Raw genomic sequence first — 26,833 nt, forward strand, 5'->3', positions numbered from 1 at the left:
AGAAGAGGAGGGGACGGGAATTAGGGGTGGTGAAAAAGCGGGATCGGGTTCGGGGGTGGAAGGGAAACCAGGGCTGGGACGGGATGCTGTGAACAAATTACCGGGATTCTCTGCCACCCACCTGGTGGCATCCCCCCCGGAGCAGGCCGGGGACCGTGCGCTCGAGCTCCGGGGCTCTCTTGGACCCCCCTCTCCTGGCCCGCGCCCTGGGGCTGCTGGAGGAGGGGACCCTGGAAGGAGGCGGAGTCGGGGGAGGGGTAGGTGTGGGGAGCACTAGAAGGAAGAGGTGCCAGGCCGGGCTGTGGCTGCGGAAAGCGCTGCAGCAGCCGGCGGCATGGCGAGCACGGCCTCGGAGATCATCGCCTTCCTGGCATCTGTCTCGGGCTGGGTGCTGGTCTCCTCCACGCTGCCCACCGACTACTGGAAAGTGTCCACCATCGACGGCACGGTCATCACCACCGCCACCTATTGGGCCAACCTGTGGAAGACCTGTGTCACCGACTCCACGGGTGTCTCCAACTGCAAGGACTTCCCCTCCATGCTGGCTCTGGACGGTCTGCATCTCTGCTCCCCTCTCCCCGTTCCCCCATCTCTCTCTCGCCTTCTCTTCCCCTCTTGGCCAGCGCTGTCCGACCACCTAGCTGGGCGCGCTAGGCCAGGCTAAAAGCGGGCCAGGGTCTCTGGGGGGGGGGGCGCCCCCCGTACCTGGTGGCCGGGACTCGGGTGTTGCCCCCCTCCCGTACCCCGTACTTTAGCGCCCGGGTCGGGCAGGACAGGTTTCGGGAAGCAGGAATGTGGGAAATGCGTAGGGGTAGGGAAGCAGCGGAGGGACGCACAGAGGAGAGCTTTGAGTCGGATTTTGTTGTTTTACTCTTCTTGGAATCTAAGGAATGGATTGTCTGAAAGCAAGGTTCTCCGTCTGAGATCCGAGGACAGATTGGTGGGAATCTGCGACCTTTAACGGGAAAAAAAACTCACATCTTTATTTTAAATATCTTCTAATCGAAATGTAGCATTTCCTTCAACTATTTTAAAACATTATTCCGAAGTGATCCTTAGGCTTCTCCCGATTGCCAGGGGGGGTCGTGTTACCACCAAAAAAAAATGGTTAAGAACCTCTGTTCTGGAGAGAGAATGAGAAGGTGGGAGAGTGAGCTGAGGGTGTCTCTGCTTTGGCCAGCAGGTGTGAGCCAGGCAGGGTGGAGGGAAGCAGCAGGTGCACAACTCGGGCCGCCCCTTTGCGCTCAGGTAGTGCTCCCTGGATCGCTACCACCACTGAGCGGCCGCCAAGGGCTGAGGTGGCCGACCTTCTGTCCAGACCTTACACGGGAGAATCTGAGCTAGCTCTTGCGCTTCGCTCCCTCTGCTTAGAGTAGCTTTATTAATATACAGGGCACTCTACCAATAAAAACCGACTGGTTTTTGTACAATTAATAACTATAGATCCACCAGCCCCGGCATTTAAAACTCAATATTTGATTTTCTTTTCATTTTGCGGAGGGATCATGGCATAGTGGTGAAAGTAAGAATTTATCTTTGGACAAAACAAACTTAAGGTCAAGTCCCACCTTAGGCGATTAGTGTGGACCCTGTGACCAGTTCGCTTCTAGGACCACAAGTCTCTAACTCCGTAGAGTTTATTGACAAGGACATAACCAAGTTATGATGGGCTTGGAAGAGAGAAATTCTCTATTGCTGGTTATTTCGTAAATGGGGAAATTGATTAAAAGCAAAACTCATTTGTCCTTACCCTTCATGCAAATCTTGGAAAATCATATCAGAAAGATCAAAAAAGTGTGAGCTTCTTTAAAATTATAAAGTCGTCCAGCTGTATTTAAATACCTTCTCTAAGTTTAAAGACAATAGACCAACAACTGATTATTCCCACTCAAGTCATCCGATGATTGGTTATTATTCTACCGCTCCTGAAACCTCATTTACAGCGTGAAGAAATTTGGCACAGAAATACTACTTCCTTTTTCCCTCTCCCCGTTCTCCCTCTCCTCCTACACCCCCACCCCACCCCAGCTCTTTCTTTTGTTAGTATGTTAGCTTTATCCTGTTGAAATGATCTTTCCTCTTTGTGGGGATTTTCCTTTTTTCCTTTATTTGAAATAGATAGTCTGTGGTTTTCCTTACCCGATTATTAATAAGACTAGGTTTTTTTTCTTGCATATAGAAGCTCAGCAACAGTTAGATAGCGGAAGATAATATCTTTGTTTAACCCTGAGGAGAATAGGTTTTTGAAGCAGAAATTGGGATTTTGATAGAGGAAAGAGTAAAGGATTGGATTGCATAAACTAGGTAGCCTAACCCAAAAGGAACAATTGCACTATTTTAAGTTTTAAGGTATTTTTTTCTCATTGTATTATTTCAAGTTTTTATTTACATAGCTGAGTAAATAGTAGAGACAAGATTTTGATGCCTCTAAAGTTGTACTTGTTTTAGTCTATGCAATTGTGAGCCTTGATAAGTAAACTATTGTTCAATGTAGCATTTGATGGGGACACAGTGAAAAGGAAATATAGGTATTGTTTTGAAAGGGACAAGGACTTGAGTAGTACCTTCACAGATGAATGATCTGGGCCCTGTTTACTCCCCAGAACTACCGATGAATTGTCTCTGTTTTCCAAAAAACAAATCTAAGAAGATGATGTGAACAGATAGGCTCTTGTTTCTGTGGTTTATCATTCAGGAATATGGGATTTACAGTAACTGTCCTGAGAGCATTCTTCTATTACAATTGTATTGTGAGGTGAGTTAGTGTGCCAACTACACGAGCTTCCTTTTAAAGGGGCGGGGTGGGGCGTAAGTGGGAAATTACAGCCTCGGGAGGGTTATTGATAGGACGGTGAAACTCTCACCTTCTCGATGGGGTACCATGATGGAACAGGTGAATGGCTGACCAACAAAATTTAAAGCTGATGCTGAATAGTGGAATGGAGAGAAGGGTCACTTACATCCATACTTAAAATATTTTCCATGTCTATTTTGAAGTCACTGAAGAAGGAAAAATTGAAGGGGAAAAAGGAGGAAACAAAAACTTGAAGCTACAAATCTTTAATCCAATGAACATTTGCAAATGTGTAGTGAACAAATCCTTTGTGTGTGCACTCGCACATGCAACACATATGTAAGGAGTGGCACCCTGATTCAATTCCAGCTCCCACTCAAATTGGAAAAAAATGTTTCTGAACAATCACTTAACCTTCTTATTGCCCATGGCAACCTTAAGTTGTGGGATCTTTACTGATCTGTATTAGTAGAAGTTTACTGGGAGCTTGCTCTCTCTCTACACATTAAATTCAGGTACACATACATAGCTACACATGAATGTACCAGACATTTACAGGTACTGGGTAAAAACAAGCAAAAAGGAATACCCAATCCCCCCCCCCCCAAACCAGTCCTATTTTCAAAGAGCTGATATTCGTGATTGCTTGGGCAGCACATATACCAAAATTGAAATGATACAGACAAGATTAGCATGACCTCACAAGGATGACTTGCAAATTTGTGAAGCATTTTGTTAGAGGTGGGAGAATGATAAAAGAGAGAGAACAACAACAGAGACAAAAACAAGATTATTAAGAACGAATGCTACCAAAGCATCAAGGAAGATTACACTGAGGAAATGGTATCTGAGCATGGGATTGAAGGAAAATAATGATTTTTAAAGATGGAGCTCAAGAAAGAATGCATTCTAGATTTATATGAACCTATGAAAGGAAGAACTAGGATTTCAAATTTGGGGAACAACTATTTAAGAATAATAGGAGATATGGTTGGAAAGGTAGATTGGAGACAAATTGTGAAGAAACTTAATACTATGTTGAGAAATCTGTATTTTATCCTAGGGTCAATAGGCAGCTACTAATGGTTTTTGAACATGATCTTTTCTGTGCTTTAGGAAGATTATTTTGTCAGCATTGTGGAAAATGGATTGGAAAGAGGAGATATTGTAAACAGAGAGACCAATTAAAAGACTATTACAGTTGTCTAAGCAGAAGAAAATCATAACCTGAATTGGGGTGTTGGCCACTCAATTGGCATTAAGGACAGATGTAAGATATCTTACAGATTTAGAATCACCAGGGCTTGTGGATTAATTAGTTTTGAAAAGTGATGGAGGGGGAGAATAGAAGATTGTTGCAGTTGCTCAGTCATTTATGACTTTTTGTGACCCCATTTGCAGTTTTTTTGGCAGAGATACTAGAATGGTTTGCCAATTTCTTCTTCAACTCATTTTCAGATGAGGAAACTGAGACAAGTAAGGAAAAGTGACTTGCCTAGGGTGACACAGCTAGCAAGTAAGGTCATATTTGAACTCCAAAAAAGATGCATGTTCCTGTCTACATGGCCAGCACTCTATTCACTGCACCATCAAACTGCCCCAAACACAGATTACTTTGTTTATAAACAGATTTTCCCCCCACTTATGAATAAAATATCTCTGGTCAGAGTCAGTAAGCTTCCTAACTTCTCATCTAGGTCCAGAAGATGGTTTTGCTGTAGTTGAAACTGAAGTCTATGCTGTCCATAAAGCAGTATTTGATATATACCAACTTTGCAACATTGCATTTGAGATTGTGTAAATAGGTTTCTTTTAAAAAGCTGTACCTGTAACTTGACTAGAGGAAAGTAAGATTAATTCTGCAAATGGAAATAAAGTCAGGTTGCTGAAAGATTCCAAGAGTTATGACACTAATTTACTTAAATAATACAGTGTGTGTGAAGATTTACATACCTTTGAATTTTGACTAACAAGACTGTGTAATTCTCATCTCATTTTTACAGATAAAGCAGTTTAAGGTTCAGAAAAACTTTGTGTCACCTCAGAACTAGTGATAAGGATCCAAATTACTTAAATGAATTCCATTTTTTTCATAAAATGATTCTAGCAGTTTAGCTTTGTTCCTTTTTAAGAATTTTCCAGCAAAAATCTTAAGCATTTGCCAGTATAAGAAAAATCATACATAAAAACACTAGAACTATGATTTCATTGGTTTGGGGAACTCCTAGGTGAGGAAATTCCTCTCTCACAGCAGGTCAACACCTTCTCTGACTGCAATTTATTTTCTTAAGAGGATTGCCTAGAGCATTTAAAGTTTAAATGATTTATTTGTACAGGGTCATGCAGCCTATGTGCCAGAAACAGGATATATTCCCAGAATTTCTGCTTTGAGACCAGTTATAAATTACATTATGCTGTTTCATACACACACACACACACACACACACACACACACACACACACACACACACACCCCTCTCTCTCTCTCACTTTGTTTTTGGAAAGGCACTATTATATTGTGATATAGTGGACAGAGAACTGGCCTCAGAACTGTGAAGATGGCCATTTGAGTATAAGTCAGTGTTCTAGATAAATCTCTAAAAATTTGAAATTGTAGACAAGATCCTGACCTTCACTGATAAAGGGAGTTTTCTTATCTGGCATTTCCCACAGGTCCAGTCTAATCTCTCCTGCCCTGAGCTTAAAATACAGTTTGTGTGCCATTGATGATTTCTTTTCATGTTTATGTTTTAATTTTTAAAGATTAACAGTGAAAATCAAATGTATATTTTAACTGGTAAGTTAAATTGTTTTTACTAGACTCCAAACTTCAAGTTTTGGGAAAATTGAGATGTAGTTGTTTTTTCCCCCATCCTTTTACTAATTGAAACTATTTCCAAGTTAAGTGAGCTAATGATTTCTGGCTATCTTGCTAAACTCTATTACTCTCAAAGTGCCATTTGACCTTTATATGGGAATCAATCTCAGCCATGCTGCTATTAGTATATGCCATCTATTTTTGTTACTGTGAATGTTTGCCATTTCCCCTAGGAGATTTAACTATAAATTTTGCTTTAGAGAACCTTTGAGTAAATATGTTCATGCTTCAGCACCTTAATGTGTTAATTAGCTATTAACAGTGCCAATAAATTAGGCCTGTCAGAAATAATGGCCTCCTTGACCAGTTTTTACCACTATTTTGTTTGATGGTATTATCTAAAATAAGTTTTACCCTCAGGAAGTATTAAATGCAAGGTTGTAGATATCCATATTGCAAAAGGGAAATCACTTCATAGATGCTTATAATTGGGCTTAAATGATGCAAAGATTAGTTCTCTCAATATAATGGAAGGAAATGAGTGATTTTATTATGCACCTACTAGGTATCAAACAATATTTAAAAATATTAACAGGGAGATAGGTATTATTATCCTCATTTTACATTTGAGAAAACTGAGGCAGAAAATTATTAACTACTTTGCCCAGAGTCACATAAAACTTGGCTAAGGTAGGATTCAAACTCAGGACTTCCTGACCCCAAATTTAGTATTCCATTCATTGTGCCATCTGGCTGCCTCTTTATAAATACAGGCAGTGCCTAATTTTTGAATACCTGATATCTAAATAATCTTTACATAGAACAGTGTTTGTACAGTTCCCCCCATTCATAAAAGCAACTGTACTTTCCTACCCACTTAAGACACTAAGATATATCCTTTGGTGCAGAAATAATGTTAATATGTTAGCAAGAATTCTTTTTTTATGTCATGGACTGCTTCTGAGAACAATAATTGAAGAAAATGCTAAATTTCAGTTAGAGGTTAGTGAAAGTAAAACATATGCTATTTTTTCCTAGTTCAAGGTCATAGACTTCTTGAACACTTTTAATGGACCCTTCTATAAACAGCTGGTTCAGAACCTCTGCTCCAGAGGTACCTTTCTCCCTGCCCTTCAAATGATACTTGAAGTTATAAGGCTGGTAGCCTTTCATTTCCCTTGCCTTCACCTCATCACAATCAAGAGTAGTTTGCAGGCCAAAAAAAACCCCCCCAAAAAACCCAAAATTTAAAAAAAAAGAGTAGTTTGCAGGGAAAGATGTGTCTCTGATTTCCTGAGGTGAAATTTGGTCCACATTTTCCTTATAGAAATGCTGTTGTAAATGTGGAGATATATAATATACATATATGTGTATATACATATATATATATATATTATAGCACTCTCAATCCTATCTGCTCTGTTATGGTCTTTTAGGACCCAATTGAGAATTTAACTACAATTCATAACACATCTTCTATAGGAGATGCACTACAATTACCAAATGACAGAATTTGCCATTTAACTTCTGTAAACTGAAACTGCCTATACTCTACCAATTCATAGTGAAATATAATTAAAGAATTGTTTCCCTAGGACAGTTTTATTTTTAGCATTTTTGTCATACTGAAGTCTAATGTTTGTTCAGTGACTGCAATAGAAGGCAAGACAACAAAATTTAAAGAAGTTTAACCATAGTTAAAAAATAGTTCTCTTTGATGATTAAAATGATAGATTATGACTGTACCTTTTGTGCCAAACAACATCTAGTCGTGTTAGTGACTTGTTACATACTGTTGAACCTAAGTTGAAATGATTAGATGCATAGAATGCCTAGAAAAGTGTGTGTGTGTGTGTGTGTGTGTGTGTGTGTGTGTGTGTGTGTGTGTGTGTGTACCCAAGAAGACCTAAGTTCAAATCCACACTTCCTAGCTATATGGTCTGGGGCAAGTCCCTTAAGCTCTGTCTGCCTCTATTTTCTCAAGTGGGGGTAGATAATAACATCTTCCTCTCATTTTTTTTTTGGCAAGGTTTGATAACTTTTAAGTGGAGAACATAAGGCTTAGCATGTATTAAGGGCTTAATAAATGCTTATTTCCTTCCTTTCTGAGGATTTTGAATCCAGCTCCCAAATATCCTGCCTGCTGCCTGAGGTCTGAAGTAGGCATCCTGCTAAAAAAAAAAAAGTGTGTGTGGGGGGGGAATAAAAGGAAGACCTTTTAGGACTCATTGTTTAGCAGCAGTGTCACAAATAGAATAATGCTATAATGACCAGTATCCAAATTAACTTGTATTAATTGAACTTTCTGAATGTCAGTGTCTTTAGTTATTTTCATTATGGTTATTGTTTTTTTCTTTGGTTTGGTTTTTGCTGTGGTAATACATCTTTTTTTAATTATAGGAAAGCAAGGCAGCTCCATAAAGCTTTAAAATAAAATTCATACAAGCAAAACCTAGATACCTGATACCTTTGAAGACACATTTTATAATATTATCAGTGATGTGCACTTCATTCTATTTGAGGTATCAGTTTTCCTTTGGGAAATCTTAGAAAGAAAAATTCAGTCTGTATTAAGAATTTGAATTTTACTTGTATCAGCATGAGGAGAAATTAGGTTCACTATTCATAAAGTCACTCTCCCTATCTCTCTAGAGATTAAAAAAAAATTCATTTTGGTGGCCCTGAAATTTTTTGTAATTAGAGTTTCTTATAAAAATCTTGTGTCCTCAAATTGATATGAAGCTTTTAGTAGTATCTCCAACTCCATCGTAACTGGACCAAGTCTTATTTATCTTTGTATTTCTCCCAATACTTAGCCCTTGTAGGTAGAATTGGTTTAAATACCTAAACATTCTAAGGCTTATTATTTATTATTTAATAAACCTTTCTTTAGTCCATAATTTTCCCAATAGTAAAATTCCTGACTTCTGAATTCAATAATAGTCTACATCAGAAAGGAGAGAAAATTCAAGGTTTGGTGGTTCTTAAAATAATTATATTATAATAAACATATTGCTCAGCTTATAGACTTTATTAATGAGTATTCATTCACTCAATTACTTAACAATATTTGAATGTCCACTACATGTAATTGAATTTTATTACTTTTTTGTTGTAGGTTCAATGACAGTGAACAATAAAACTTCATTGATTAACATATTACTATTTTGTGATAATTTGGACATTGCATGGATATTTTTGTCCGTATTATGACAAAAAATTTAAAACAAATTAATATTGTAAGCAAGATTTTAGTCAAAGTACTTATTAAGAGAATTAAATGTTCTCAAACCACCCTCAAGCATTTTGAAATACCTATTATATATCAATTACCTTGAACAAGTCACCTAATCTTTGGAGGTATTAGTTTTTTCATTTATATAAGGGCAGTTAGACTACATAAATTTTTGTTCCCTTAAACAACTAAATCCTATGATAATGTGAACTATTAATAAAGTTGTTACTAATTTTTCTTATCTATTATTTAAAACAGATTTTCTAAGTGCCCCAATTAACAAAAAACCTTAGACTAATCAAGTTATTGTGTCTGTGTGAAAGTAATAAAATAATATTTTGTCAGAATTAAATGAACTTTCAATTAGTCTTAATTCAAGAAGTTTTACTATAATTAGTGCTCTATTGGGTTGCAACCTCAATAATTAAAGCTTTAATATGCCAGAAACATTACTTAATATGATTAAATTTGGGGAAGAGTTTCAGGGTGTGGTATTGAAAAAAGTATTTCTAGTTTCTACTTTCTCACCATAAACCCCAAATGATGGAATTTTAACTATTGTTATTCTTCCAGAAGACAGAATAGAATGACTCAAAATGGAACATTGTAAAGGGAGGATTTATCTCCTCAAAATAACATATATTGTTGTAATGTAAAAAAATGTCATATTGTTATTACAGGTTATATCCAGGCATGCAGAGGACTGATGATTGCTGCTGTCAGTCTGGGATTTTTTGCTTCCATATTTGCACTGTTTGGAATGAAGTGTACAAAAGTTGGAGGCTCAGATAAAGCCAAAGCTAAAATTGCTTGTTTGGCTGGAATTGTATTCATTCTTTCAGGTAAATAGTAAATTTCCACCCAATCCATGCATGTAGTAAAATTATTGAGCTCATTCTAATGTCAATATCTTCATTCTGGTATGTTTTAGGACTGTGCTCTATGACAGGCTGCTCCCTATATGCAAACAAAATCACAACTGAGTTCTTTGACCCTCTTTTTGTTGAACAAAAGTGAGTATTCTTTTCAGTCCATATATTTTAGAACACATGGAATTCATAAGTTAATATTCTAAAGGAATATAAGCATCTTAATGACCTAATGAAAATTAGGGGGATTTGATGACATGGCTTGAGAAAAAGGAGATGAAACTTATAGCAGCAAAGCTGCATTTAACTTTATATAATGTCCTGTCTCTAAAAAACATTGGATATAATTAATCAATACATTGAACATTAGAAAGTTAAAAATAGTCAGTATTGAGATAAGAAGAGAGGGGAATTGGAGAGAAACTAAATGATGGGAAGGAGAAGATGGAAAGAAATAACAGTGGAAACTTAAGTTGATAGTTCATCAATGTCAACAGCTAGTCAAGTGAGAAACTTTACATTGAGTAGAAAGCTTGCTGTGGTTGCATTCATGGCTTCATCTATTAGCATAGAAAAATTGCCCTGAAAATTTTTAAATTAATATTTTCTTTTCCACAAACTACCTACAAAAACAAATTTTTACATTTGTTGAGGGTTTTTTGGTTCCAAATTCTATCTTTCCCTCTTTCTCCCCACCCCAAATGATAAGCAATCTGGTATAGATTGTACAAGTGCAATCTTATAAAACATTTTCATATTAGTCATTTTGTGTATGAAGTCTTAAAGGAAGGAAGAAAGAAAAAAGAGAAAGGAAGGAAAGAAGATATAAAGAGGAAAGAAGGAAGGAAGGGAGGGAGAGAGAGAGAGAGAGAGAGAGAGAGAGAGAGAGAGAGAGAGAGAGAGAGAGAGAGAGAGAGAGAGAGAGAGAGAGAGAGAGAATAGGAAGGAAGAGATAGTAAGGAAGGGAGAAAGAAAGGAAGGGGGAAAAAGAAAGAAAGTGAAAAATATGATTCAGTCTATATTTGGACATCACTAGGCTAGATTTGAATTCAGATCTTCCTGACTCTAGTCCTAGTATACTTAGCTGCCTATTTTATAGACTGTCATAATCATACCGACTTTTTATCTGGGTCACTGAAAAGTTAAATGACTTGTGGAAAAGTTGCATAATCAATAAGTGAAAGTAAATAGCATTTTTCATCTGAAAATCTTTTGTAGTAAAATTGTGCCTAGTCTGTCAATATAAAAAAATTACTTTCTTTCCCTTCTACCACCTCTCATTGGAGGGAAAAAGGGAAAACACCACCTTTGTAACAAGTAGATAGAATCAAAGAAAATAAATTTGGACTCTGTCCAAAATTGCATATCTAATTCATCTTGAGTTCATCACCTCTCTGTCAGGAGGTGGGTAGCATCTTCTTCATTAGTCCTCTGAAATAAAAATTGATCATTACTTTGAATAGCATGACTTTTTCACAATTGTTCATTTTTACAATGTTGTTGTAGTATAAGTCATTCTTCAAGTTCTGCTGACTTTGCTCTGCCTCAATGCATATGTCATCCTTTATTTCTCCAAAACTGTTCTCTTCATAGTTTCTTATGTGTACCACAATTGGTTCAGTTGTTCCTCAGTTGATAGGTACCCTCTTAGTTTTTAGGTCAAAAACAGCTACTACAAATATTTTTGGTATATGGAGAACCTTTTCCTCTTCCTTTTATCTCTTTGAGGAGTATATGCTTAGTAGAAATCTAAAGAAATTCAACACTAGATTTGCTTAAGTTCCTGGGAGACATGAAATATTGTTTTTTTTAAATCTTAGTTGCAGAAGAATAACAATATCAATGGATTAGCACTGCTTATTGCCTTTGAACTGTAGGCTGTTGATAATTTCCCTAAGTTATTGATCTAATGAAAAACTTCAGATATACCAATGTGGTAATATTCAGTGCTGCCACCCCAGTTAGGATCTTCTCATTTTTATTCTAGATGTTTAAAAAAAAAACCCAAAATTTTCACCAAGTACTTGCAACTGTGCAGTTCTTCTTGCATCCCATAACTGGCATGACTCCCATCCCATAATTCTGTTAGAGTAACTTTCCGGTACTTGCTGCAATTATGATATGTGTATTTTTATCCACCCAAGTCTCAGATCTTTATCAGATTGTAGTATTCTTCTCCTGATGACAATGATCCAAGTCTCAATTCCATGTTAGTGTGCTACAGGAAAGAAAATGTACTTTGAAAATGTACTTTGAAGCAAAATCATTTCCTTTTCATACTTTTAAGTGTTCCTTGTTTTATTGAGAATATTCCTGGTTTCTTGGTATTAAGAAACAGAATTATGAATAATATTTTCTAGAAACCATAGTTCTGAATGAGATAATAAATGTAAAGCGGTTTGTAACTTTAAAAGTTATCTATGTTTTAACTATTATATTATTATTATTATATTCTCTTGTTTGGACATTTTTAATGTTTGTTTGTTTGCTTGCAAGGCAATGGGGTTAAGTGGCTTGCCCAAGGTCACACAGCTAGGAATCAATAAGTGTCTGAGGCCGGATTTGAACTCAAGTACTCCTGAGTCCAGGGCTGGTACTCTATCCACTGTGCCACCTAGCCGCTCCATGTTTGATATTTTTAAACCAAAATTTCTAGATGTTAAAGTGTATTTACTCAACTTTTACATAAGGTAACATGTATGTTCAACCCAAAGCATGATGAAGCCCTAGAAACATGTTGTTATTCAGTCATGTTCAATTCTTCATCATCTCATTCAGGGTTTTCTTGGCAAAAATATTGGAGTGGCTTGTCATTTCCTTCTCTAGTTCATATTGCAGATGAGAAAACTGGGGCACACATGGTTAAATGACTTGTCCAGGTTCACCCAGTTAGTTAATGTCAGAGACCAGATTTGAATGTAGGAAAATGAATCTTCCTGATTCTAAGTCCTGCACACTGTCCACTAAGCAACCTAGCTACCCTCTATAAAATACAGCTGTTACAAACTTGTCTATTATATCCTCCTTTTCTGTCATCACCTATGAATCTTTTCCAGGAAATATTTCCTTCATTGAATCAGTTTTTTTTGTTTGTTTGTTTTTCATTACAAATCACTTCCTTGAAAAATTACAGTGAATTTGGGTATATTTGACATTCTCAGACAATTTAAATTTTTCTTCAGAAAATTTTACCTTGGTCACCTCATTTAAATTAGTGTTGGAATTTTTTACTGCTTTTCATATTTCAACTAGACTAAGTGCTGTAATTCTCTAACAAGTGGGGGGGAAGAAATTTTTTTCATTTATTATTGTGGTGCTGTTGTTTTGGTATAAAGAGTGGTACAGGGAATTTCCAATGTGAAAATTTCTTTTATTTATACAGTTTAGTAGTTCCTCGGCAGGTTATAGTTATCAAATCAACAAGCGTTTATTAGTTAGCCAGTCACCAAGCATAGCATGAACCAAGCACCTATTATGTGGCAGTCATTGTTTTATGTTTTGGTGGTTGTTGTTGTTGCTCAGTTGTATCCAACTCTTCCTGACCCCATTTGGGGTTTTCTTGGCAAAGATAGTGGAGTGGTTTGCCATTTCCCTCTCCGGAAGAAATACAATTTTTTACAAATGAGGAAATTGAGGTTAACAGGGTTAAGTAACGTACCCAAGGTTAGACAGCTATTAAGTAATTAAGGCTAGATTTGAATTCAGATCTTCCTGACTCTAGTCCTAGTATACTTAGCTGCCTGTTTTATAGACTGTCATGATCATACCGACTTTTTATCTGGGTCACTGAAAAGTTAAATGACTTGTGGAAAAGTTGCATAATCAATAAGTGACAGCAAGATGGGAATAGTGAATAAGATGCTGAACCTGAAGTCAAGAAGCCCTGGGTGACCCTAGGCAAATGATTGCTCAGATTCCTCAATTTGTAACAAAGAGACAATTAGAGTAGCTATATCTCAGAGTTATTGTGGGACAAAATGAGGACAAAATGAGATATTTGTAAAGTGCTTAACAAATCTTTGAATGCTATGTCAATACTAACTGTTAAGAATATGTGCCAAATAGAGGTAGTTTTCCTCATGCCAAAGCTAGCATTCTATCTACAACACCAGTAATCATTATCCAAATTTATTATCTCTACTGTAAATCATTTTTTCTCTTCCTATTCCAAATTCCCTTTTCTTCTGTTGAGATTTGTGTGCACCAGTGTTAAATGTTTACGCTGGGACTTTAGTATGGATTGTAGGTGATGAAGTTTTAGAGCTTTAGAACATTCAAGATTTATCTAATTCAACTCCATCATTTTACAGATAAGTAAACTAATCTGTAGAGGTTAAGTGACCTGCTCAAGATCCTATAGCAAATTAAAGCAGTGTTTGGAGATCAAATGCAGATCTATTTGGTTTTCAGTACAGAGATATAATGGAAACACTATATTATAATGTTTCTCATTCATTCCACATATCACCCTGGTGGTTTCTTTCCTACATATTCTTTAAGGTTGCTTCAAATGCCTAATACCTAGAGACTTCTGATATAAAATAGCTACCCAAAAACTTTGTGCCATAAAAAAAGAGCCCTACATATTAAGTTAATAAAATTTATAATGGAAAGTATCCCTGTAGTACTCATTAAAAAGGTCCAAGGATTTCCAAAAATCTGAGAGCTGTGCAACAAACTCAAAGATTAACAGCATTTATTAAATGCCTATTATATATGTAGTCTGGTGAAATGTCACTCCAGAATGTTGATGGATGAAATAGAGGACTAATGCATAAAATCTACAAGTAATCCATATACCTTAATTTAGTTATTAGTTGTATCTTCCTCCCCAGGGAACACCTGTTCTCCCTTTCCCTGCTCCTTCAGTCTGATGAAGGTGTTAATGGGCATGGAAATGTCCAAATATCAGAAACAGAAGGAAGAAGGAGGAAGAATCAATAAACTATGGAGAAATAGTCCTGGGGGAAAATAAGACAAAACAATGACTAGGAGCTACTTTTTAAACAGTCATATCCCAGGGGATTTTTCTATGGATCTGTGATTTCATTGATGTGGTTACAGCTGCAAATTACTCTACCATCCATGCTTTCTGATTCTGTGGAATTTTTGCCCATGTTTTTTCCAAAAGTCCAATATAGAGAATTTCTCCAACATGCTAGAAACCCAATTCTGATTCTCTTAATGTATCATGGATACTAGTGCAGAATATCAACCTGTTGATCCCTTGATCTGCCATCTGACGCCCCCTTCCTTTTTGGAGTCATACATATAGTTCCTTTTTGTGATGTCTCTTCTGATGTTGCTAATACCTTCCCTTTATTGGTTATCTCCAAGTTATCCTTTTTGTATATAGATGTTGACATGTTGATTCCCCCAACAGACTGAGATTCTTGAAAGCAGGGACTGTCTCTTGCCTTTTTTTAATATTCCCCCAGCACTTAGAACAATGTCTGGTACATACAGTAGATGCTTAATAAATATTTGTTGACTTATTATCTTCCCCATTAGAACTGTGTTAAAAACAGGAATGCTTGACAATGCAACAGAGATATTTAAAGGGAATTTTAATATCATAGTTGAGGAGGATTCCCATTGAGGAATTTTCTCTAGCAAGGTAAATCAGTATGCTCTCTACAACTTGGAAATGAAAGAATAAATCAATGGAAAAGGATTTATTAAAATGCTTTTTGTGATGAAAAAAACAAAATGAGGATGCAACATGGAAAGTGAAGTGGTGGCCAGAAAGGGGTACTCTGGAAAGTTGCAGGGAGAGTAAGTGAGTTTATAATGGAATGAGTTGACACACCTAATCCAGGAACAATGACAGAATTAATTTGAATTCTGTTTATGGTTTCAGAAGTGGTGGTGGGAGGAAGATGTTAAGGAAAAAACACAAAGAATCAAAGCAGGGGCTTTTCCTGAAAGAGTGATCTCGGAGACAAGGGTACCAGGTCCAAGTTAGGAAGTTGTTGGTAGGAGATAAAACTTAGAAGCTTACTGTATTGACTGGGAGCACTGAGAGTTTAAATAATATGCCTGATATCATATAGCCCATAGATTCTCACCAAGGAGTTTTTGACTTTTTTTAAAAAAATTAAATATTTTATTTATCCAACTAGATGCAATATACTAATCTTTTTAATATTTAATATTTGTTTATTATCATTTTGTACAAATAATGTTTATACATTAATAAAATATTCTTGTTTAAGAGTAAACAAAATACCCCCTCCCCCCAAAAAATATAGACTCACTTGAGCGATAAAGTAAAGGGGAGAGAAAAAAATTAAAATTAAAAGAAATAATAGTAATAATTGTAGGTATGGCCAGGTGGCACAATGGATGGAGCACCAGCCCTGGAGCCAGGAGCACCTGAGCCCATATCCAGCCCCATACACCCAACAATCACCCAGCCATGTGACATGCAAGCCACCCCAACCTCACTGCCCTGAAAAACCAAAAAAAAGAAAAAAAGACCCAAAATAAAATAAAATAGTAATAATAATAGGGGTGGCTTGGTGGCAGACAGAGCATTGGCCCTTGAGCCAGGAGCACCCGGGGCCAAATCCGGCCTCAGACACCCAACGATCACCCTGCTATGTGGCCCCAGGCAGGCCACCCAGCCCCATTTGCCCTGCACCCCCCACAAATAATAATAATAATGAAGAATGTGCTTCAGTCTTTGTTCCAACACCAACAACTCTGTTGCAGGTGGATCACATTCTTTATGATAACTCCATCGCAAAAGTTACTTCCATATTTTTCCACCGTTAACCATTGCTGATCTTACCTCCCTCCTTTTGTATTTCTCCACTACCATGTACTATATTTTCTCTCTCCTTTCACTCTGACTCTGCTGTAGGGTAGCTGAGTGGCGCAGCAGACAGATCACTGGTCCTGGGGCCAAAAGGCCCCAAGCCCCCCTACCACCCCTTAGGCCCAGTATCCACCCGGCCCTATGGTCCTGGGTAGGCCATCCAATCCCAGCCCCTTGCAAGAAGTAAAAAAAGAAAATGTGTTATATCTGACCACTCTCCCCCCATGGTTCATCCTCTCCTCCATCACTCACATCACCCCCCCCTTCCCCCTCCCCCTGTCCCCCCCTTACTCCAGATGTCTATACCCCATTGACTATATACGCTGTTTCCTCTCCTAGCCACCTCTGATGAGAGAAAAGATTCCCTCATACCCCCTTGCCTTCCCCCCCTTCCATATCATTGCAATAGCTCATTGTAATAAAGAAAAATCTTATATGAAATCTCTTGGCCTATTCCCCCTCTCCTTTTTCTTTCTCCCATTACATTTCCCTTTTTCCTATTGACTCCATTTTTACACCATATTTTATCTTCAAATTCAGCTTTCTCCTGTGCTTCAACTATAAAAGCTCCCTCTACCTGCTCTATTAACTGAGGTTCATATGAGTATTATCAGTGTCATTTTTCTATGAAGGAATACATGCAGTTCATCATCAAGTCCCTCATATTTTCCCCCTCTCCTCCAATCTCCATGCTTCACCTGAGTCCTGTATCTGAAGATCAAACCTTCTGTTCAGCTCTGGCCATTCCAACAGGAACATCTGAAATTCCCCTGGTTCACTGAAAGTCCATCTTTTTCCCTGGAAGAGGACATTCAGTTTTGCTGGGTAGTTGATTCTTGGTTGCATTCTAAGCTCTTTTGCCTTCTGGTATATTCCAAGCCCTGTGAGCTTCCAATGTAGTTGCTTCTAAGTCCTGTGAGATCCTGATTGCAGCTCCACAGTATTCGAACTCTGTCCTTCTGGCTGCTTGTAATATTTTCTCTTTGACTTGGGAGTTCTGGAATTTGGCTATAATATTCCTAGGGGTTGGTTTTTTGGGATCTCTTTCTTGGGTGGATCAGTAGATTCTCTCCATTTCTATTTTGCCCTCTGCTTCTAGGATATCAGGGCAATTTTCCTGTAGTAATTCTTTGAAAATGATGTCAAGGCTCTTTTCCTGATCATGACTTTCAGGTGATTTTTAAATTATCTTTTCTAAATCTGTTTTCCATATCAATTGTTTTTTCAATGAGATGTTTCACATTTTCTTCTAATTTTTCATTTTTTTTTTGGTTTTGAAATAATGAGTCCTGATTTCTCATAAATTCATCAATCTCCCTCAGTTCTATTCTTTGTCTGAAGGATTTGTTTTCCTCAGAGAGGTTTTTTATCTCTTTTTCCATCTGGCCAATTTTGCTTTTTAAAGCATTCTTCTCCTCCATAACTTTTTGAACTGTTTTATCCATTTGACCTAAGCTGGTTTTAGCATGCTATTTTCTTTAGCATTTTTTTGGATTTCCTTGACTAGGCTGCTGACTTCATTTTCATGTTTTTCCTGCATCTCTCTCATTTCTTTTCCCAGTTTTTCTTCTAACTCCCTCATTTGATTTTCAAAGTCTTTTTTGAACTCTGTCATAGCCTGAGCCCAATTTCTGTTTTTCTTGGAGTCTTTAGATGCAGGAGCTTGTGCTTCCTCATCTTCAGACTGAGTATTTTAATCCTTCTTGGGATCATAATGTATTTCTCAATGGTGTTCCTCTTTTTTCTCTGCTTGCTCATTTTCCCAGCCTAAGCCTGTTTTGGGGGTGCTTCCTGAGCTTTTGGGACACTCCCACAAGGGTCTCAGTGTGTGAGGCTCTGTCCTCCCTCCTGGTCTGTAAATGACCATATGTGTCCCCCCTCTGCCACAGGGCTCAGGTGGGGGGGGGGGGCTGCTGTTCTATGGTGGGGCCTAGACTGCAATTAGGATCTGAATGTGAGTCCTGTTCCAGGGGCAGAGGACAGAGCTCTGCAGTCTCTCTCTCTCTCCGCTCCCCTTCCTAGATTCAATGGGCTCATGCCCTGGGGGCTCCTGCATACTGGCTCCTCCTGCTTCTGTTTCCTGGATCTGGAATGCAGTGGCCACACTGCTTGCTGTGTGCCCTGAGGGCTGGGCTTCATGTGCTCGCTCTGGCAGAGGTCCCCTGCTGGTCCCCCACTTTGTGCCCACTGCTCCCCAGGGCATAGATCAGGAAACTCCCCTGCTGCTGTGAGCCGGGGCTCCCAGCGCCCTGGGACTGCCTCCAGGAGGCTGAAGTCTTTCGCTCTGGTGGGCCACCCCTCTGGCGGCCCACCCCTCCGACCCCGGGGAGCAGAGCCTTTCTGCTCTTTTCCAGGTTACCTTGAGTAGGAGAACTGCTCACTGGGTCCCTTTGTGGGTTCTGTCCCTTGAAAGTTTAGTTAGAGTCCTTAGTTTCAAAGATTTATGAGAGAGTGCCTAAGACAAGATCTGCTCTTGTTGCTATCTTGGCTCTGCCCCCTGTACTAATCATTTTTGCATGCTTTTGAGTTTTATTATTTTTCTCCCTTCTTGCCTTCCCTCCTCACTCCCTCTTCCCAACAGAAAGTAATCTTATATAGACTCTATATTTATAACCATGCTAAACACAGATCAATATTGAACACGTTGTGAGAGAAGAATCAGATCCAAAGAGAAGAAAGAAAATATTAAAGGAAAAAACTGACATAATACAATAAGACAACTTCTAAAAAAATGAATATGAGCTTTGGTCTTCATTTAAACTCCACAGTTCCTTCTCTGGATATGGATGATACTTCCATCACAAGTCTTTTAAAATTGTATTTGATTATTGTATTGCTGAAATGAACAAGCCCATCATGTTTGATCATCACCCTGTGTTGTTGTTAATGTGTGTAATGTTCTTCTGGTCCTGCTCATTTCACTAAGCATCAATTCATGCAAGTCTTTCCAGGCTTTTCTGAAATTCTGACTCATGATAAGTGTTCCATCATTTATATATACCACAATTTATTTAGCCATTCCCCAATTGATGGGCATTCCCTCAATTTCCAGTTCTTTGCTACTTACAAAAACAGCTGCTATGAATATTTTTGTACATGTGGGATTTTTATCCTTTTTCATGATCTCTTCAGGATACAGAACCAAGAGTGATATAGCTGAATCAAAGGGTATGCACATTTTTATTGCCCTTTAGAAACAGGAATTCTTGACTTTAATGTCAGCTTTCTATTCTTTCTGACAAGCCTTCTCTGCTGATCCTTTCATTTTAGATATGAAAACAATAGTAAGCAGCCTAGAGAAGTTAAATGACTTGTCCAAATTGAGGCACAATAACTAGGTAGTAGTGGAAACATCAGATCAGGCCTCTTTGACTCTTAATCCAAGGCACGTTACATTATGACGTATTTCTTCATTAGATTCAGAGAAAAAGTGGAGGTTGGGGTACACTGTCTCAGACCTATTTCCTTTCTCCCTTCTCTTATGAAAGGAAACAAGGGCAAATAACAAAATAGATTTAAAAGCACCACAAGGTCCTTTAAGTTATCCAGAATAGGGGTAAAGGAGGAAGGAAACTGATCATATTCCACCTTAATAATTCTCTTCCATTAAGCACATTTTAGATAAGCTATCAAAAACAACTTTTGGGGACAGTGTACAAATCTGTATATTCATGAATATAGAGAACTCCTATTGAGGAATCTCCTATGCCTTCAGATCAGCAGCTGTTTAGATTTGCCTAAGAACACAGTGGTTTGTTTATCCAGGGTCACACAGGATAAAAATGATTTGAACCCGTGTCTTCCTGACTGCAAGGAAATTAGCTCTCCCATCAAGTAAAATTACTTCCTTCAGCATTATTCCATGATTGTGATTACAATTTCCTCTAACTCCTTCCAGCTTGTATGTGGATTGGCATTTATCAAGAACTATAAGATAGCCACCAGCTTGGAGGGAGGTGTTAATTTAAATTTCTTTTAAGAAAATACTTTTTTTGAAATGTGATAATCAAACTTTGAACTACACCTGACATCTTCACAGATGTAGCACAGCCCTTGTGTTTTTATACAACAATAGTTTAAACTTTGATATGGATTCCTAAGGCACAACTAGGCAAAGTGGGTTGTGGTTGTCTTAGTCCAAAAATTTGCAAAGGTTTAAATTGAGTATGTTGCATCAGGACAGCCTGAGAAAAATAGGACTGAGAGGGGATAATACAAACAATATGTCTTTTCTGGTTGTTTATATTTATTTTAAGTTATTGTTCATTCTTCAATTCCACCTTGTACTTGGGAAGGTCTTTTCATTTGTCTTTTGGTTAGCATTTCAAATTTATTTTTGTTTAAGAATTTTGATTTGAGGGGCAGCTAGGTGGTGCAGTGGATAAAGCACCGGCCCTGGAGTCAGGAGTACCTGGGTTCAAATCCGGTCTCAAACACTTAATAATTACCTAGCTGTGTGGCCTTGGGCAAGCCACTTAACCCCATTTGCCTTAAAAAAATAAAAAATTATAAAAATATAAAAAGAATTTTGATTTGAGTAAATCTTTGAATTTTGATATTTCATCCTGAGATTTCATTCCTTTTTTTGTTCATTTTGATTCTTTCCTTTCACTATAGACTATATTTCTGACATTATCATTCCAGTACATACTATTTCTCAGCTCTTTCCTTTAGGCTATTTGAAACTAACTTCCTTCTTTTTTGTGGAAAAAAAAAACATTAACAAAAATCACAGTTTCCCCCAAAACACTTAATTAAAATGTCCTTCCTGAACCTTACAGTAACAGATACCTCTCAGCATGATTCATCCATTCTAAAGTATTGAAATGAATTACATTATCCCACTATCGATCATTAGTCCAAACCACTAACTTCCTGAAAGTGTTCTGCTGTTTTTATTTTTTTAAAGAAGCTATTCCAGGAAGTAACTGGCATCAATAAACTTTACCAAATATTATCCCCACCAATGTAATTCTCTTTCCTTCTCTTTCCATTGTTTTAAGTTCAAGACATAATAGAACTATTTGAAAGTCATATATATTTGACTTCCTCTATAAATCCTTATAATAAGGTTCATAGAGACACTGTGTATCATCTCCCCATACTAGAATAAGCAATTTACTTTTGGTTAGTCCATTATCACTTTTCATTCCTTCATGTTTACCCCTTTATGTTTCTCTTAATTTCTATGTTTATACTTCAAAGTTTCTCTAAAGCTTTGATATTTTCAAGAGATATGTTTGGGATTCTTCTATTTCATTAAAGATCAATTTTTTCCCTGTAGAATTACACTCGGTTTTGCTGGATAAGTTGTACTTGGTCATAAACCTATTCTGTTTCTGGAGCTCTCCACCTTTTTATAGTTGTTGCTGTAACTGTTGTTCAGTCATTTCAGTCTTGGCTTTGTGAGCCCATTTATAACTTTCTTGGCAGAGATACTGGAGTGGTTTGCTATTTCCTTCTCCACCTCATTTAACAGATGAGGAAACTGAGGCAAACAGGGTTAAGTGACATGCTCAGAATCCCACAGGTAGTGTCTGAGGCTAGATTTGAACTCACAAATATGAGTTTTCCTCTTCTCCAGGCCCAACACTTTTATCCACTGCACCAACTAGCTGCCCATTGGGACTGGACCTAGGACTTCTTTCATTCAAAGAGAAAACAAATCAACATTGTTCCTAAAACATGTGTGCTTCTATTCTAACTACTCTATACCATTTTCTTTCTTTTTGGCTGCTTGCACTTTTTTTAATTATTTAAGGCAAGGGTTTAAGAGTGATTTGCCCAAGGTCACACAGCTGAGCAATTATTATTGTCTGAAGGTCTGATTTGAACTCAGGTCCTCTCTTTCCACTCTATCCACTGGGTCACCTAGCTGCTGCCTCCCACCACCAGCCCCTCTGCTTGCATTCTTGAAGCTCTGGATTTGGATGATCATGTTATTGGGATTTTTTATTTTAGGATTTCTTTCAGGAGCTGACCAGTAGATTCTATTTGCACTTTACTTCTAAGTGATCTGGGTAGTTTTAAGATTTCTTGAAATATGATGTCTATTTCTTTTCTTAATTTTTTTTTTCTCGGATCTGTTTTTTTTTTTTTTTTTGGCAAGGCAAATGGGGTTAAGTGGCTTGCCCAAGGCCACACAGCTAGGTAATTATTGTCTGAGACCAGATTTGAAAACAGGTACTCCTGACTCCAAGGCCGGTGTTTTATCCACTACGCCACCTAGCCAGCCCTTGGATCTGTTTTCAAGGTCACTTTTGTTTTTGCTACAAGATATTTAGTTATTCTATTTTCCCCTTCTTTTAATTTTTCTTCATTGAATCATTTGCTTCTATATGATCCATTCTAATTTTAAGGGATTTTGTTGCTTGGGCAAAGATTTTTACCTTTTGAGTCAAGCTAATTCTATTTCCAATTATTTCTTCCATAGCTCTTGTTTCTTTTCCACTTTTTCTTCCATCAATCTATTTCATTGATGATATCTTTTAAAAAACCTTTTTGTAACTTTTTCTTCAGTTCTTTTATAAATTGTAGTTGAAATTGTACCAAAGTTGTATTTTATTTGAAGCTTTGTTGGTAGATACTTTGGAGTATTTTTTTCTTCTTCTAATCTTGGGATCTGTCTCTACTCTTTAATTTTTTTTAATCATTGACCTAGATAAAGGTATAGATAGCATGATTATCAAATTTTCAGATAACATAGTGCTAGGAAGGCTAACTAGTGTACTGAATCATAGGGTTCCAGAATATCTTGACAAACTATAATATTAAGCAAAATATGATATAAAAATCAAAGAAGGTAAATGTTAAATTTTTCATTTGCTCAAGTATGGTTTGGATATTTGTAAGCTAACATGTAGGACAACCAGAATAGTGAAAGAATCTGAGAATCAATTGAAGGAACAGGAGATATTTATCCTAGAGAAGAGGAGAGATAGGGCATGATTAACAATCAACAAATATTTGTGGGGGAGAGATTGAATTTGTTCTGTTTGGCCTCAGAGAGTAATAAGTTGAAATTGTAGAGGCACCCTTAGGAGGCTACATTACCACTCGCTGTTGTTGTTATCCATCCTTTATGCTCAAAGAGGATCAATGACATCTGGATGTAAGTAAGGCTAGGCAAGAATTGAGGCAAAAGAAGGCCTAGTTTGCTCTCATTAAAAAAAAAAATCAATGTGGGAGGGGAAGGGCCTTTGAGTTCCTGGTCAGAACAGATGCTATTGCTATCACTTACTAGGTAGATTGAAGGTAAATTATTGTTCAAGCATAGATTGGATTCTGTGATTTGGGGGCAGCATTTTGAAAAATATAACATATAAGAGATGGCAGGGATAAGGAAATAGGGAAGAATGAGACTTACCCTAAAATATAGTAAGCAGTTATAGCCATAGAAATTTTGAATTGGAATGAATGATAGAATACTATTAAACACTATAAGCAAAACACTGCTCTAATGCAAATAGTAAAGTATGGCAATTCCTGTTCTCAAGGAGCTTCTCTTCTAATGAAACATGTATACACAACATGCATATACAACATGATTTCATATTGTAAAATAGAAAACTGTACTAAAAAGCTATAAAGTAGAAAAATCTAGGGTCCCTTAGGGTTCAGCAGCAAAGTATTTCTTCTTTTATATCATTTCCAATGATGTCACTTTCTGCTGTTAAATCATTTGAGAGGGTCAAGAGTAGGGTGATAAGAACTTTTCTATGTATCTTTAGTCATTGTGACTCCAGCATCCAAAGCAGCAGTTTCCAGATGGTATCTCCACAGGGCTTGCTTCTTGAGATTATGGCTGTGGGGTTTACGGAAGCCCTGGAGGGGGTTATGTGCTACCATAAGGGAGTAGTGGGCTTGCCTGTCTCTTAGAAGCAATTGAAGTAAGCAGTGGAAGGGAAGGTAGATGCACTTTCCACAGCAATTGCTCCCCTTAATCAAGACTGTGAGAGTCAGTTCAGAAGAAGCCTGGTAATCTGCCTAAAATTCAATTCCCAGGGTCCTCCATTGCAATCTTGATTTTCCAGATACATGCTACTCCTGTCTCTTCTTCCTTGGGTTATTTTGTTTGTATCAGCTCACCTGCCCTAAAAGTGGCCAAGACAGGTGATGGCAGTGGTTGAGGTTGGTGGGTCCCCTCTCCACCAGAGTTGCTTTTCCAGGTTATGTTCACTAGGGAAGGCTAAAAGCAGAGCTGGTGGTCTGATGACATTTCCAGCCTTCTTAGGCTTATCTGCCAATGAGTAGCAGCTGGTCAGGACTTATTACTGTTACTGACAAGATTAGAAAAAATCTAAGAGATCATTTCCCTCATTTTAAAGATCAAGAAACTAAGACTGAGAAGCGTATGCCTGGAGTAACATTGGTCACTCATTTAATAAGCCCTTGAAATAAATACTATATGGGTGCCCAATTTAAATTACTATACTCAATGAAATATAAGATGTATCTATATTTTAGCTTCATCATTGAAATATATTCTCCTGTTCATGACTGTTGTTGTTGCTGTTGTTCAGTTATTTCACTCATGTCGATTCTTTGTGGGATTTTCTTGGCAAAGGCACTAGGAGTAGTTTGCCATTTCTTTCTCTAGCTTACTTTACAACTGTGGAAACTGAGGAAAACAGGCTTAAGTGACCTGTCTAGAATCACACAGCTAGTAAGTGTCTGAGGTCAAATTTGAACTCAGGTCTTCCTGACTCTAGGTCAAGTGATCTGTTCACTGCACTAGCTAGCTGCTCCTGGCATGACTCAAATTCATGCATCACACAAAAAATAACAATAAAATCAGATATCAATTATATACACTAATGGAATACAACAAAAGATTAGATAGCCAAAAATAAGGTTATTTTAAAATAACACATTTGACTTTAAAATGAGCTTAAAAATATAAATTGGTTAGGGTAGTATCAGACTTCCATTTTCAAATATACTTGACTTAGTTGGTTAAAGGTGTGCTAGAGCCAGATGAGATTATTAAATATAAATGAAGGCTTGTTTGTTTTATTGGTTGTCCAGACTTTAAGAAAGTGATAGAGAATACATTAATAATGCTGGTTTAATTTAAAAGTATGTCTTGCGTGTGTTTTTTGGAGAGTCAGTTGTTAAACATTTATCAGTACACTCTGACTTAGGGATGACATTAAAGTTAGTTCAACTGTGACAGGAGAAGGAAGATATTTTTTATAATTACATATTTATCTCTAAAGGAAATAACCTATACAAAAATAGTAGAGTTAACAATTGATATAATGGTAACAAATAATATATATGATTTCTATGATTGCTCACTATCATATGATGAGTGATTAATCAGAGTTATTAACTAGGAAATGTAGAGGTAAGTTAACCACTAACCACTAAAAAAGAAAATTAGTTATGACTACTATAAACTACTATAAACCTTCATAATCAATGGTTTGTAATAATTTCTTCTTGAGGTAAGGAATCCAGTGGAATTATTTAAAGAATTGGAATGGTAAAGACCTTCAAAGTTCATCTCTTTATTTAAGGAAGATACTCTGTAACCTGAGCTAGTGTATGAATCCTCAGGCATTACTGAGTTTCCAGGAGTCACTTTTCTAGTTTTTTTTCTGAAAGTTTAATTCATCCCATCAAAAGCATATTATAGTGCAACTAAGTGGCACAGTGGATAGAGCACTGACACTGAAGTCGGGAGGACCTGAGTTCAAATCCAGCCTCAGACACTTAATAATTACCTAGCTGTGTGGCCTTGGGCAAGTCACTTAACCCCATTGCCTTGCAAAAAGACAAAAAAAAGGCATATTGTATTGATACAAAATGGAGTCAGGAAATTGGTGCAAATGGTAAATATTCTTAAAGACCTCATCATTTGTGTGTAAACAGTCAATAAACAAGACTTATTAAGAGATTATTAATTTGACAGTGTTCTGGTAAGGCAGTATGGAAACAATTGCAAAAAATGAAGCTGTTTCTATTTTCATTCTATTAAAGGAGAGAACATCTACATGTATAAGTATGTAGTTACAAAAGATAGAAGCAGAAATATAAAAACAAAATAAATACCTTTAGGGACAGAGACAATACCAGTAAGTGTATGATTAAGAAAGATTTCTAAAGCCAAGAGGTATTGAATATAACATAATTAAATGTAACATATACTCTCAAACATTTACAAAAGAAATGTGAGACATTTGAGCAAGTATCTAAAGCTTAGTGTCATCCATGGAGAACTGATTCAAGATTTAAATCCCTAATATACTTCGTCATAGAGGGCTTTGTAAATAAATATAAATAAATGTCTGTA

The 26,833-nt window shown here is 37.2% G+C and overlaps 1 protein-coding gene and 1 pseudogene across 3 annotated transcripts in view; both read left to right on the top strand.

Moving 5' to 3' along the window:
• Positions 1-26,833, top strand: part of CLDN10 (claudin 10) — a 116,623-nt gene that overhangs the window by 79,272 nt on the left and 10,518 nt on the right. Inside the window, exons 2-4 of one of the 3 annotated variants that reach the window (XM_074191912.1) lie at positions 327-554; positions 9,528-9,689; positions 9,779-9,860. In XM_074191912.1, the coding sequence (XP_074048013.1) occupies positions 327-554; positions 9,528-9,689; positions 9,779-9,860 (472 nt within the window). Of the gene's footprint in view, positions 1-291; positions 555-9,527; positions 9,690-9,778; positions 9,861-26,833 lie in introns of those variants that run through there. The other 2 variants (XM_074191910.1, XM_074191911.1) reach the window with 2 other exon arrangements.
• Positions 3,433-3,531, top strand: LOC141492381 (U6 spliceosomal RNA; annotated as a pseudogene).

Source organism: Macrotis lagotis, chromosome 6, assembly GCF_037893015.1.
Source record: "Macrotis lagotis isolate mMagLag1 chromosome 6, bilby.v1.9.chrom.fasta, whole genome shotgun sequence".
In the NCBI taxonomy this organism is placed as follows: Eukaryota; Metazoa; Chordata; class Mammalia; order Peramelemorphia; family Peramelidae; genus Macrotis; species Macrotis lagotis.